This window comes from Platichthys flesus, chromosome 9 (assembly GCF_949316205.1).
Source record: "Platichthys flesus chromosome 9, fPlaFle2.1, whole genome shotgun sequence".
Classification (NCBI taxonomy): Eukaryota; Metazoa; Chordata; class Actinopteri; order Pleuronectiformes; family Pleuronectidae; genus Platichthys; species Platichthys flesus.
This window is the reverse complement of record NC_084953.1, coordinates 23,586,294-23,601,395: the sequence shown is the minus strand read 5'-3', so window position 1 is coordinate 23,601,395 and position 15,102 is coordinate 23,586,294. Positions and strand designations below refer to the sequence as shown.

General features: G+C 40.1%; 2 protein-coding genes across 3 annotated transcripts; both read left to right on the top strand.

Annotated features, from left to right (window-relative positions):
- Positions 1–3,945: 3,945 nt before the first annotated feature.
- aldh9a1a.1 (aldehyde dehydrogenase 9 family, member A1a, tandem duplicate 1) lies at positions 3,946–9,272 on the top strand. The gene is made up of 12 exons (XM_062394928.1): positions 3,946–4,103; positions 4,372–4,530; positions 5,084–5,229; positions 5,853–5,982; positions 6,066–6,200; positions 6,345–6,541; positions 6,709–6,849; positions 6,959–7,147; positions 7,389–7,476; positions 7,606–7,747; positions 8,468–8,580; positions 8,747–9,272. Exons 2-12 carry the CDS (start codon positions 4,389–4,391, stop codon positions 8,839–8,841), a joined length of 1,518 nt encoding a protein of 505 aa, XP_062250912.1. The 5' UTR covers positions 3,946–4,103; positions 4,372–4,388; the 3' UTR covers positions 8,842–9,272.
- Positions 9,273–9,913: 641 nt separating this feature from the next.
- med8 (mediator complex subunit 8) lies at positions 9,914–14,877 on the top strand. 2 transcript variants are annotated; one of them, XM_062394931.1, is made up of 7 exons: positions 9,914–9,998; positions 11,151–11,272; positions 12,071–12,215; positions 12,305–12,445; positions 12,574–12,661; positions 12,753–12,992; positions 14,498–14,877. In XM_062394931.1, the coding sequence occupies exons 1-7, from the start codon at positions 9,993–9,995 to the stop codon at positions 14,566–14,568; spliced, it is 813 nt and encodes a 270-aa protein (XP_062250915.1). In that variant the 5' UTR covers positions 9,914–9,992; the 3' UTR covers positions 14,569–14,877. The 2 variants fall into 2 exon arrangements, with proteins under 2 accessions (XP_062250915.1, XP_062250914.1); XM_062394930.1 differs by having other exon boundaries at positions 12,753–13,013.
- The last annotated feature ends 225 nt before the right edge of the window (positions 14,878–15,102 follow it).

Here is a 15,102-nt window from a genome sequence, read left to right as displayed (position 1 = left end):
AGTTTTTTAGCAATCATTAACACATTATTTTTTACTGTACAAGCCTTTACCCAGTCCATTTCCTGAACAATAAAAAATATTTTCCAATGATTTTCCACGAAAACTTATAAAATTATATCTTTCTTCGTCGAAGTTGCTTGGACACACACACTCTTACCGTAAGTCTCAATGTGCTAGCATGTTCTGACAACACCAAGAAAGTACATACCTCGATTTTTGCATCATTTTACCCTAATGTTAGGTTCCTTTTTATAATGTCAAAATATTGGTTGGAGGTATATGTTATGGGTCCCAAAATTGATACCACAGCAACAAAGTATATATGTAGAATACAGCATGAATGCAGCAGCAGTAACGACACAAACCTTCAGTTCCTCATCCGGAATGCATCTTATTCCAATTAAACACAATTTCAAGTACAAGCATTTCTCTGAGTGTAGTTCATTTTAAAGTGCATAAAACATACATTCAATTATTATGGTGTCTATTGCCTCCAAACATCTTAATATACATTATCACTCATAAAGAAATATAAACATTTACAATATGGACCTATTGAACATTAGCTTATAACTGGTCCTTATAAGGCACAATAACAATAAATGACTTAATAACAGTCTGTGTGTGTCGGAGCTGAACTACACACTGTAAACTAAACAATATACTATCGCGACCCGCCTGCAAGATATGGAGGACCATACATGACATAAGTAAAAATAAATAAATAAATAAATGTATAAATAAATACAGAAATAAATAAATAAATGAATAAATAAAAATGGAAATAAATAAATAAATACAGAAATAAATAAATAAATATGTTAATACCAAAAGAAATGTCAAAAGAAATGTCTTAAATATATTTTAACATTTATTTTTTCCCTGATACATTTCCTTTGCATTTGCAGTGTCATTATGCTAATGAGAAAGGCGGGCCTAACCGCAGTCTCATGCAGGATTGGCCACAGGAGTGTAATGATCCAGCCCTACTACTTCTGCCTGTCAATGCTGGTGTCCAGTAGCTGTTTGCAGCGTTGAGCCAGTTCACACTTAAAATGAACTAGTTCAAGTTCAGAGGGTTAGTTAAGGTTATTTTTTATTGGGATGATTTAGCTGTCAGTAGTCCTGACTGTGAGCGACACGTCTCGTGTTGTACTGAGCACAATGATCGAGCCGAGAGGAGGAGGAAACAGAAACTCCAGCTCGGTACAAACCACCTGCAGCCTCTGCTCTGATCATGAAGCCGCTGATCTCTGAGCAGATGTGACCAGAGAAGCTCTGTGTTTTCACTGTTTCCACTGTTCCACAGAGTCACTAACTGGCTGCTTCACGGTGAAGAGATCAAGTCTCAGTCACTGCCCGTGTCTCTGAGCGATTGTGTGGCGGAGCGCAGGGGCTGTGTGTGTGTAGCTCAGTTGACCAATCCTGCTCGAGACTGAGGTTAGGCCCGCCTTTCTCATTAGCATAAGGACACTGAAATCGAAAAATAAAAGTTGGAATAAATGTGGAAATAAATAAATAAATATGGAAATAAATGCAGAATTAAATAAATCAATGTCTTAAACTTATTTCCACATTTATTTATTTATTTCCACTTTTATTGCAACTTTTATTTATTTCCACATTTATTTATTTCCACATTTCAGTGTCCTTATGCTAATGAGAAAGGCGGGCCTAACCTCAGTCTCGAGCAGGATTGGTCAACTGAGCTACACACACACACACAGCCCCTGCGCTCCGTCACACACTCGCTCAGAGACACGGGCAGTGACTGAGACTTGATCTCTTCACCGTGAAGCAGCCAGTTAGTGACTCTGTGGAACAGTGGAAACAGTGAAAACACAGAGTTTCTCTGGTCACATCTGCTCAGAGATCAGCGTCTTCATGATCAGAGCAGAGGCTGCAGGTGGTTTGTACCGAGCTGGAGTTTCTGTTTCCTCCTCCTCTCGGCTCGATCATTGTGCTCAGTAGAACAGGAGACGTGACGCTCACAGTCAGGACTACTGACAGCTAAATCATCCCAATAAAATATAACCTTAACTAACCCTCTGAACTTGAACTAGTTCATTTTAAGTGTGAACTGGCTCAACGCTGCAAACAGCTACTGGACACCAGCATTGAAAGGCAGAAGTAGTAGGGCTGGATCATTACACTCCTGTGACCAATCCTGCATGAGACTGCGGTTAGGCCCGCCTTTCTCATTAGCATAATGACACTGCAAATGCAAAGGAAATGTATCAGGGAAAAAATAAATGTTAAAATATATTTAAGACATTTCTTTTGACATTTCTTTTGGTATTAACATTTTTATTTATTCATTTATTTATTTATTTATGTATTTATTTATACATTTATTTATGTATTTATTTTTACTTATGTCATGTATGGTCCTCCATAGCAAGACGTAGTGCAGGTAAAATAAACACCTATACAGGCGAATGTAGCCCCGCCCACCTAGTGCGCGAGTGTCTCCCCTCACTGCCCAGAGGAGTTTCTCAGTTTTTACCAGTCTAAGTAGCCAATCAAAACAACATCAACACGTCTCAATCAGATCATCCTGCGGAGCAATTCATCCTGCGCACATCAAAGGAGGAGGGTTGGACCCACAGCTAGAAGTTCCACCCCACATAACAGCCTTTTGATTTAATTTGATATTCTAACATTTAACAATACAGGACAAAATCGATTCATGTATGTGGGTCTAGATACAGCATTAAAGTCATGAAGTTATTTGGAGATATAATGGCCTATTTCAAGGGCAAGATAAAAAAAAGAATCAACAGAGGAATAAGGAAGCGTACTGCATTCACTTTTATTTTTTATTTTTTGGGGTCATGTGTGAATGTAATACGCATCTGTAGAAGAAAGCTTATTTTAAGTTCTAAACATATTTAGGGTGTTTTTTTCTCACTTTCTGTACGTCCTATAGCGACCATTACATTATGCAAATTAGACGAAGACGTCATTTAGCGACATCTAGCGACTTTTAGGGCAGCCAATAGCTACTTTCCTTAATGAGGAGTTGGCAACACTGAACCTAAGTTCATCCAGTGCAGAGAGGATCTTAAGCTGCCTTTCTGCAGCCTCCCCAAGAATCCACATAAGGTGAGGAGTGACACTCCCACCCTAACACACTTGACTTGATGGGACAAGTTTCAAGTAAAGAAGTCAAAGAATGTACCACTAGCTGGATTCACTAATCACAGTACATTGTGTTCAGAGAATGTGTGAAAAGTTTCTCAGTAGACATCAAGAGGAGAGTAGTCAAGTCACATTGACTTGCTGTTTTATTTTTACATTTACATAAATATTGCCATTGAAATAAATAAGTTAATAAATAAAAGTCAACACATTTTTAAGTAATCTTTCAGCTGCCAGTCAAAACAATTGAGTCATGGGTTAGTGAACGTTATTAACTGCTCATAGGTCAACATTAAATAAACTAAGATAATATACGATAGTCCTTTATCAGTCCCGACATGGGTAAACTTATCGTGATGGAGCAGCAAATATGAACAGTAAAACAGTATTGTAGTAGTAATAATAATAATAAACTTTATTTATACAGCACTTTTCAGAACATTGTTACAAAGTCCTCAATACGAGATGAAATGAAAAAAGCAATTAAAAACTTTTAAAAAGCCAAGAAGTTATTTGTCCGAATCAGCTAAATAAATAAGGCCATGTTCAACTCGTACCCTACAATTTAGTCTGGGGATGACAGGAGGTGGCTGCCGGACAGTTGCATGTCTCAACTTCTCTGGGGCTGAACCTTACAACAAAATCACCGTTTACAGCGGTGAATCTTGCCTCAGAACGTCACAGCGCATATGTGACTGTAATTGGCGGAAGGACAAGTAGTTCCTATCAATTCGGCTAGAAAGGGAACTTCTGTGGAAAATACAATGGTGAAATAACCCCAATTGACCTTTAACGACTCCGTTTAGATATCGATGTTCTGGTGTGAGCATCGAGCTTGCAACGGAAACTATACGACCCGGACACAGTATCGATCCGCTCTGGCTGCGTATATAAAGGGCTGAGTCCGATAACGTGAGCTGGTCTCACACATTTCAGTTTGCAGCTCTTCGTCGAGACAACAGGTGAGTGGGTCGGTGGCAGGCAGTCCAAATGTCTCTGTCTGTCAGTCTCTGTGTGTCCCTCTGTGTCTGTTTGTCTGTCTCTCTCTGTGCGTGTCTGTCAGTCTCTGTGTGTCCCTCTGTGTGTGAAAGATGTCCAGCGGAGCATTTTCTCTGCTATTTAAATGCGTTAGCTAACGTTCCGTGCAGCTGAGAGCACGTGTCCTAAGTATTATTCTGAAATGTCCTTTACAACAACTCCTGCCCGTCAGTCTCCATTTTGTTTCTGCAGGTCCTCTCCATTCCAACATGTCCCAGTCAGTCCTCGACATGATGCCCGGAGCCTCGACCGGGACCGTGACCGTCACAGACCACCTGAACTTCTGGGGTGGGAAGCGGGTGAAACCCAGACAGGAGATAAACACCGAGCCCGTGTTCGAACCTGCGACGGGTGAGAACAACACCGTAAAAGCCTGGTTAACAGAGAACTAGTAATATCACGTTAATGTGCCAGTATGGCTGTGCACTGGAGCCCCCATGAGGAAGATATGCTGTTATGTAATAGAGACTCGCCCACTTTGATAGAGGAAACTGGATCATCTCTCCCTGTTAAATGGAATTTATTTCATGGATAAAAACGCATACCATTTTATTTATATTGTCAATATTCACAAAATACTATTTGATTCATAGGGCATAACAAGGTGCAACATCTTCTGCCCTCAACCAAAAACTACCAAATTAAAACTTTTTAACAGGGGAATAAAAACAGTCTGATGACGAAAAATGTCTGATATGCAGGGAGCAGTAATGCCAATTGCAATGATAGAGGTATTGCCAGAAACAGTTACATACAGTTATATGTGAGTAGGCTAATTATATCTAAGCATTCCAGTTGTAATCATAGTCAACGATCAGCTGTTTCAAAAATTATAATTTCACATCAACAGTTGTTTATGTCTTGGGGTCTGTCTGTGACCTGTGTGTGGATGTGTCTTCTTCAGGTCGTGTCTTGTGTCAGATGGTGCCCTGCGGGGCGGAGGAGGTGAACGAGGCCATCAGGAGCGCACACGCTGCCTACCTGAAGTGGAGCAAGATGGCAGGCATGGAGAGGGCACGGGTGATGCTTGAGGCCGCCCGTATTATCAGGGTGAGACAGTCAACATTTTGAGTGGTTGCGTATTGTCAGTCTGGTGGTGAACAGCTTGTGTGGGGTTTTTGCACACTTTCAGTGTTGTGCAACAGAGATTAGACTTGGCTGTTGCAACTGTGCAATAAGACACTGGTTATTCATTAAAAGAGTCCCCCTCCTCCCCTGCCCTACATTTTTTGCACAAAGAGGAGTGTGTGAAGAAGGTTTTTTCAACCTCAATCTATCACTATCATAACATAATTTAAAAGGTATACACATGTATTGATAAGTTCTGTTTTTTACACTTTATCATGAGATTTGAAATAATTAGTTTCTCAGACCGGAGTGTCCTTAGAGTTTTAATTATTAGCTCTGCACAGGGTTACACAGCCAGCAACATGGCTCAGAGTGCAACCCCGAGAAGTTAAAAAGGGAGGTTTTTATACAATGTGATAAACGGGAAACAAAACCAGCACACAGTTGCACAAATAAAGGTCAACAGGAGGTGGAAGACATTGATGTTGAATCAGCTAAGTGCACAGAAAACAGTCAAAAATGTAGTAAGACATTCTTCACATTAGTAAGACATTGATCAGTGAAATTTTTCATTACACACTCTCATTATGATTCCATGAAAACAGGAAAGAAGGGAGAAGATTGCAAAGCTGGAGGTGATCAACAACGGCAAGTCCATCACTGAAGCACTTGTGGATATTGATATTGCCTGGCAGTGCATTGAATACTATGCTGGTCTGGCTGGTACACTGGCAGGTGAGTGCATGAAGACTCAACCAACTACTGCTCCAAAATGTTATATAAAGATAATGATGGATTTTTGTTCTTGTTCTCTGCAGGCCAGCACATCCAGCTTCCCGGGGGAGCGTTTGCTTACACCAGGCGGGAGCCCCTTGGTGTGTGCGTGGGTATTGGTGCGTGGAACTACCCCTTTCAGATCGCATCGTGGAAGTCTGCTCCTGCTCTGGCATGTGGTGAGTTTCGAAGCACGTACATGTTACGAACTACGATTATCCAGTTTGAAACCATTATTTCTTATTTATCCAGCCGTCACGTTTCTTGTGTCCCTTAGCTGTAATTAAGGGACCTGCAGTGTTAACTTTGTGTTGTGTTGTCAGGTAACGCCATGGTATTCAAGCCCTCTCCAATGACTCCTGTGACGGCCGTCATTCTGGCTGAAATCTACAAGGAAGCAGGCGCACCTGATGGGCTTTTCTGTGTGGTGCAAGGCGGCGCGGAGACCGGCACCTTGCTCTGTCACCACCCGATGGTTGCCAAAGTTTCCTTCACCGGTAGCGTGCCAACAGGCAAAAAGGTATAAAAACGTGTTCTGGACACAACATGTTGGCACTTATGCCTATTTGCATAAGGCATTAACATGTAGTATTTTAGAAAAGTAAAACGTAGTCTTAGATTTTTGGAATTTGGTTTAACTGCATTCATGTTAGTATGTCATAACACAGAATTGACTTTGTTTCTCAGGTCATGGAAATGTCTTCAAAGACGGTGAAGCAGGTGACTCTGGAGCTTGGAGGCAAATCTCCACTCATTATTTTCAAAGACTGTGAGCTGGAGAATGCAGTGAAAGGAGCGCTCATGGCAAACTTCCTCACACAGGGACAGGTGAGGAGGAGATTGTCGGGTCATCATGTATCCCCATTTTGCATGATCTCAAGCTCGACCCTTTATGTCAGCCCTTAGAGGTTAAGATTTCTGTCCAATGAAAATACAGGTTTGCTGCAATGGAACCAGAGTGTATGTTCAAAGAGAGATTATGACCAAGTTCCTGGAGGAAGTGGTTAAAAGGACCAAGGCCATCCCTCTGGGTGACCCTCTGCTGGATGGCACTCGAATGGGAGCACTTATCAGCAAGCCGCAGCTGGAGAAAGTGCTGGGATTTGTTAGTGAGGCCAAGAAGCAGGTGTGTTACTCATCCACTTTGATAATGGCTCTAATTTCACTGATCCAGTCAAATCGGATAACTTAAGAAACACCCACAAACTTTCTAAACAGCGTGTAGGTGTTTCTTAATTTCTGTTCATTTTTGGTACATCTTTTCATACATGTTTTGATCAGAAAGAAGTTATTTTTTTACTGGTGTGCAAGAGGCTTTTGATGAGTTTATCCACAATTGATTTAAATGAAGTTTTCTGTTCTGCCAGGGTGCCACAGTTCTTTGTGGAGGAGAACCTTTTGTCCCCAGTGACCCCAAACTAAAAGGCGGCTACTTCATGTCACCTTGTGTTCTTGGTAGGTCTTAGATGTTGTCCTATGTCCTATCCATTTTTCCTGCAGCACTACTCTGATCAGTTGTTTTCCACATTTGTGGCCCAGTATGAACCCCACACTACATCCAGCACTATCTCTCTCCTGGCACAGATAACTGCAGAGATGATATGACTTGTGTGAAGGAAGAGATTTTCGGGCCGGTCATGTCGGTCTTGCCTTTCGACACAGAGGAAGAAGTTCTCAGGCGAGCCAACGACACCACCTTCGGATTGGCCTCTGGAGTCTTCACCAGGTCAGTTGAGGAAAAGCAGATCACTTGAATTTATGATCACTCAGCGGTTTATCACAACCTCTGTTTACACAGTGCTAAAGGTTCACTCTCGTAGATAATGAGGCCACTGCTTTCCGCTGGCTGCACACCAGGGTTTTACATGGTGTGGAAAGTTCCAGGAAGAGTTCATTATGCAACAGCATTCTCTTTGACTAGGGTTATTCTTCCTGATCAAACTGGATACAGAGTATTAACTCTCTTTATGTCTCCACTCTGTTGACTGCCTTGGCAAGAGGTATTATGTTTTCAGGTTATCCATCCATCTGTCCCAATTCTTGTAATTGCAATATCTCAGGAACACTTTGAGGGAATTTCTCTCAAACTGTTCCTTCTGGAACAGACATACAACGCATGTAAGCCTGTGCTGGAAATGGCTCGAAACCACTTAATAGATGCAGGCACAAAACACTGAAGGGTTCAAATAGAATTTATTGTATACATATATCTTACCACAGTAAAGTAAGTCAGGTGTCTTATGGAACAAAAGTTGCATATTTCTTATACCTTGTATGGTCACGCCAACACAACCGTCATCATGAGTTTGACGCAATTTCAGAAGACAAAAGGATCTGTAGATAATAATGAACATGTATAGTAAAATAATAATTTATATCTCAAACAACTTTACCTTCTACAATGCAGTGTTTCTGTTTTGTGTATAAATGTGTCCTCCCCTCGCAGGGATATCTCTCGAGCCCATCGTGTAGCTGCGAACCTGGAGGCAGGAACCTGTTTTATTAACAACTACAATATCAGCCCTGTGGAAGTGCCGTTTGGTGGATACAAGATGTCAGGTGGGCCGCTGTCATGTTAAAATAGTCTGAATAAAATGCTAATTGCACCTGCAAGAAAAATGCATTCATAGTAATATATATTGTGGCATTGTGAGACCCAGATCATCTTCACTGAATGACAGTCTGGTGATTCAGTGCTCTCATGATCTGTTCTGTGCTTCACCAGGCTTTGGCAGAGAGAACGGCCAGGTGACAATCGAGTACTACTCCCAGCTGAAGACCGTGGTCGTGGAAATGGGTGACGTCGAGAGCCTCTTTTAAACCTTCCTCACCGATTTGAGGCTGCTGTGCTGGGACTGTGACTAACATTTTCCCCTGTAGTCATGTACTAAGCACTGAACATGTTCAAGTACATGTAATACACTTCTTTGTACTGCCTATGATTGCTTTAATTCTGCCCACCTGGAGAGGCATTTTACTATGAAACATGTCCTTCTTCACAGCTCTCAACTTTTAACCAACAAGTGACACTGGTTAAGTGCTGAACAAATAAACTAAGGCAATTATGTACTAATGCACTATTTTAAAAGAACATATGCTGGTGTGTATGTGGAAGAAGAACCAAGAGCCTTAATGAGAAACTACAGTAAATCAGCAGAAGAAAAAAAGAACAGCTAATCACAGCTTGTCAGATTTTCTAAACTGCTACAGTTTGACAGCTACTGCCAAAATAAAATCTTTTCGATACAGTGCCTGATTTTCTCAGATTTTTTTGTTTTGTTTGACTGTTGCTTCTGAATAAAAGTCACATGGACTAGATACATTTTTCCTACTTTTAACAAACAAATTACTACTCAGGATGCGAGATACTGATGTATTGAATCTCCATGTTAAGTTACACGCGTACACATGTGGTGTGGTGTGTCTGCTGCTAGTGCCTCATTCTGCTCCGTTATGAACTACACGGCTATGTAGCATACAGTGTCAGTCAAAGCCCTGTAATATTTGGAAATAGCCTATGATCACATGGAATCACTCGTTTAAAGAAAACATTTCAAAGAATATAACTCAAAATAAATTTTGTGTGGATGTTAATTTCTAATTACGAAATGTCCTATTGGCAATGAACCCTGTATGAGTATTTCCAGTCAATGTGAGTTTATATTTCTAACCTACGTTTCAGGAGACTTCTTAGGTAAATGCAAGTTTTACATTGCAACACTGTGAAATTATCATGTTATTATTACAATTTGAACCTTTTGGCTTGGGATCTGTGAAAATAACACTGTCTATCATGTAGTATAATTGTAAACAGGCCCAGTCCCTGCCTCTTATAGACAGTCAATGGACACGCTTTGCATATGTCACTGAATTGAAAATACTCAAACGTGCTTTTATTTTGACAACAGTGAACCGGAAGTGTTTGTGTCCAGTGCGCTTCGATTATTTCATCGTCAGCTTGTAGCTCAGCCATGCAGGTAATGCTCGTTTTCACGTCGGTCCTTTAGTAAATAACTGTGCGTTGTTTGAATCAGTTATAGTATTGTTTGTGTAGCGAGCCTGTGGTTCGCTCTTGAAAATAAACAAAGCTAGCAGCTGCTAGCTACCTGAACCAGGCAGCAATGGTTAGCATGGAGCTAAAGGTTTAAATAACAATGAAGCCAACGTTAGTGTTAAGTTAAACTAAAGTTTCTGTAGATGACTCGTGGTTCTCACAGAGTTTAGGAACGTTTAGTGGGAAACCGTGAGATGAAGCTTCACCGAAGAGTTCATGTGTTGATGCTGCATGTAAACAGATCAGCAGCTGACCACAATATAAAGTGACTAATTTGTGCATATTACATAATTATCTCAGTTAAAGGGAAACCATGTCGGTGTTTTATTTTATGTTGTATTGTACTTTATAATACATGCTGTTGAGGCAATTAGCATTTTCTTTGCATCAAAGTATTAAGGTCTGCCATGATGAGATCACTCCTCTTTGATATAAGAAGTCATGTTTAATTAAAACATGTTTAATTGACAAAACCTAATTCGTATTTATGGAGAACAAACAACTTTCCTGCTGCCATCAACGACTAAGACGATTTTGGTTCTTTGAAAGGATCTCCCCTGCCTTTCCCCTCAGTCTTTCCCATGTCTAAGATAAGACTACATCACAAGAACCCACTTCTTACAATCAGGGGCAGCTTTATTTGTCAAATATTTCTGGCACACAGGGAAAATGCACAAAGTAAACATACCACAAACATTAAGTGAAGAATAATGCAAACAAATCTATACATGAATCATGCATTTAAGCCTTTGATCAAATAATAATAATGGTCTTCACCGTTATTTTAATTATTGAGAGAAATAAGATTAAAGTTTTGGAAACTCTATGAAAATACATAATTTCTCTTGGAGGTTCAGTAAACACATTAAAATGGTGCTCCATTATAGTAATCAGCACCAGAAGCATTCAGGAGGCACAGACAGAAAGCCCCCATGTGTCTTCAGCTGTGTATATATATATATATAATACACACTCTTTGATTTCGTGCTTAACACATGCCTCTCTCTTAGAATACAGTTTGTATTTATTTCTGAGACTGAGCTTTTGTATTTGTGGGCGTTTTTTTCTTCTACAGCAAAGAGAAGAGAAACAGTTGGAAGCGTCTGTGGACTCTCTAATTTCTCGGGTGGCTCACGTCAAAAACGCTCTTCACAGTTTCATTTACAAGTTGGAAAATGAATACGAGAGATTAACATGGTAAGTAATGCATTTTACTACTGGACAGTAGATCTGTGCTTTGAGTGGAAATGTTCATTTGTGAGGAAGTGTTGAGCCTGGAAATGTATATTACCTCGGCCAAGGAGGTTCCCTTTTTGCTCGTTTGTTTTGTTAAAATTAAAATTTTGTGAAAGGGTGGGGCATGACCCTAAGATTTTATTTTATTGCTCTCTTTGACATTGTGTAATAAGATATTTTTTCAAAATTGTAGTTGATTTCTCAGGGAATAATTAATAGATCTTGATGAAACAATTCCAGATCTATAGTGCATTTAAATGTTGTTTCATAAGGGCACTGTTGGGCTTTGGCAGAGGTTTGCACTTTACTAATTGTCGTTCTAATTCAGAATTAATTGTATTTCAATTTAAGGCTTCGAAAGTGTCTCCATGCCCTGCTCACTTAGTCAAAAACACATAATTCCCTTTCTAAGGAGCAGCTTTGGGATTAGATTGTTTCACTTGTTATATTCCCATATCCATACACAATTGTGTTGTTAATTACATAAACAATATATTAATATGGCAATACTCAATAATGTATAACTAATTAACTACAGTACATCATTTTTAGGGATTTTATAAAATGATGGCAAAGTTGTCATATCACCCTTTTTAAGTCTATTTTCTTCTATACATATGTTACTGTTTGCATTACTTGGTCACTGAATGGTCAATATATTTACAAATGTAACTCTTGACAAATTTCACTTTTAAGATGTTCTCAGCGGATTGTTTTCTTTTCTGTCAGATGCTGTGATGTGTATTGTGTGTCTCTCAGGCCTTCTGTGTTGGACAACTTTGCTCTGCTCTCTGGTCAACTGAACACCATCAACAAACTGCTCAAGAATGAGAAGACGCCGTCCTTTCGCAACCAGGTTATAATTCCTCTGCTCCTGTCTCCGGACAGAGATGAAGATTTAGCCGTGAGTATTTTTTATACAGGTGAAAGCCAGCAATGTGTCTCCTTTGTATGAGGCATGTCCGTTTATCACTGCTGCCTGTTCTCCATCAGAAACTAACAGAGCAGCGTGTCCCGGTGTTCAGCCATGAGATCGTACCAGACTACCTGCGGACTAAACCTGATCCGGATGTGGAGGAGCAGGAGAAACAGCTCAGTACAGAGGCAGCACGCATTGGCCCCGAGTTGGCACAGGTCAGTAATATACACTGAGCTGTTTGATTCTGTCTTAGACATACACAAAACATTAGGTATTTAACTTCTTCTGCTTTATGAGTATTTAGCATTTTTAACAAGAGACCCTGGCATATTCTTCACGACAGAAACAAATCCAGGCGCTGAACAAGCTGTGTTCCAATCTACTGGAGAAGCTGAACAATCCACGTGACGACAGAGATTCAGAAAGTGCAAGTAAGTTGCACCTTAATCTGGGGTCCTTTGTTCGATTTTTTCTCTAAATGAATGTTTGTATATTTTAATGATGCATTCTTTTTTTTATCAGCAATGAGACAAAACAAACCATCTTTCAACCCCGCTGATACCAACGCTCTGGTCGGAGCAGTTGCCTTTGGAAAGGGGCTTTCTAAATGCAGGCCTCCTGGTCCAGTTGCCCCTGGACACCCCGGACAAGGCCCCATGATGAGTGGAGGCCCGACCTTACAGCAGGTCACCATCGGTGGTGGTTCAGGTCAGCAAGCAGCCATGGGGGGATCTGTGGCTCAGCAGCAGCAAGGGCAGCCAGGTAGGAGACCTGGAGAGCTGGGTTTGTATTTCTATTTCTACTTCTTTGTCTTTGAGTGTTATTTTTGCATGTGTGCACATACTTTAGAAGCTAAAGCAAAGGAAGAAAACATCCACTGTAGTGTGTGGAAGGACAAGGACAGATAGAATGAAGGCAACATAATCAAGAATCTTTATTGCCCTGTTCAACCTGGTATTAACATCGGCCCTGAGCGATCCAATCACTTGTGGTCCGCTCTAATTTCCTCTGTTACCCACCCGTTACTAAAATGCCTCCTGAATGCTTTATATTTTTCTAGGTCTTAACAATTTATTGGATTAGGAAATTACTTCGCGAATAACTAGTGTTGTTAGCATGGCCTGCCCCTTTTAAGGAACCCTGTGAATGTATCTCCAGTCATTACATCAACAAGTGGACATTGGATCGCACTTTCCTGCTCTATATGCAAATAAATATGTATATCATTTTTAATAAGTCAACTGATGGACCCTGAGAAGCTTAAAAATTCATTAGATCCAATGTGAAACTGTAGGAGGTCAGAGGATGTCAGCTTAGTAGGCGGCCCCTTTAATGTGGCCCCGGACACACATTTGTGTTCACACATCAAGAACATGAATGAATCAACATGTGTCCCAGACCACCTCCAAATGTGGTTTGAGTGATCGGATCTCAGGACCATTCGGCTCTATCCAGACCTGATCACTCGAGACGGATGTTAAAAGCAGGTCTGAACGTGTCTATTTGAAGGAATGGATTTGTTCATTTGTTGGCATCTCAGAACAATAACAGCTATTGTGGACGCGGATGCCAGAGAATCTGAATGAATTCATTCCAGATATTCAAGTAACAATGACCGAATATTACTGGTATTTAATTATTGTACACTGGGATGGGACATCCAGATTCTGCTAACAAGTATAGGTGTGATGATTCTCACACACATCACATAAACCATATTTGCACTATAGGTTGATGTTTTAGTGTTTGAGATGTACTTTATATTTAGAATATTAAACATCAAACAAATTGTCAACTAAGTCAAAGCTGAATGGACTAGTTGAACAGATATCAGAATAAATGTTTATGTGACTTCATGTATGGAGCTGATGATTCTGCTGGAAATATTCTGACCTCAGTGACCTCAGTGTCTTGACCTCTGATGTTTTTATCTCTCCACTTTAAGACAAGGCAGAACTGTATCTCAGACGATCCCCTCATTTTTCTGGGGAACTGTTCACTTATCGGCCTTCACAGCATATAAAAAACTTGATGAATGATGAGCTCTGTAGATTCTCAAGTGGATATGTAACTGAACATTTACTTAATTATTTCTTTAATTATATATGGTTAGGATTTTTGAACTTTTATTTACATTTCACTCACTAACTCTAATGTGAGCTTTTTGCTGCTAATACACAATTGTTCATATTTGATTATTTTAACTGAGCTGTTTTAGGCCATAGTCACAACATTTTTGTGATCTTCTTCCTGTTTTTCAATCTCAGGTAAAATGCCAAGCAGCATCAAGACAAACATCAAATCTGCGTCCGGTTCAATGCATCCTTACAACCGATGAGCTCCCACCTCGTAAATTCTTCCACCTGGATTTGTTTGATTCTGAACCTTTATACGACAACAGATATATTTACATCAAGAACATGATGACACCTTTGGATGCTGTGTTAGCATGCAATAGTTTGTAAGAAACTGTTAGTCTGTATAGCTTTTGCTCTTTGTAACTGATTTATATGTACCAGAGTATTTTTTACTCAACTATTGTGTTGGAGCCACTAGATGGCAGTATGTCATCATTCACTGGATCACAGCAGCTTGAATTTGTGACTTCACTCTTAACACTTTTTCAATAAAGGACTTGTTAAAAAGACTACCTGGTCGTGTACTAAATATGTTTTTTTCTGCATTTTAATAACATATTTACAAAGGATAAATACAAAGACAGATTTTTCTTAGAATGATTTTTGCCTTTTGATATCCTACACAAGTAATCCATTATCCGGTTGCACCAGTTATCTTCCAACAATAATGATGTTAACACAATGTCTGTGTTGTCTAAACAGTGACTGTGTTGTGATTGAACATCATGAGTGTT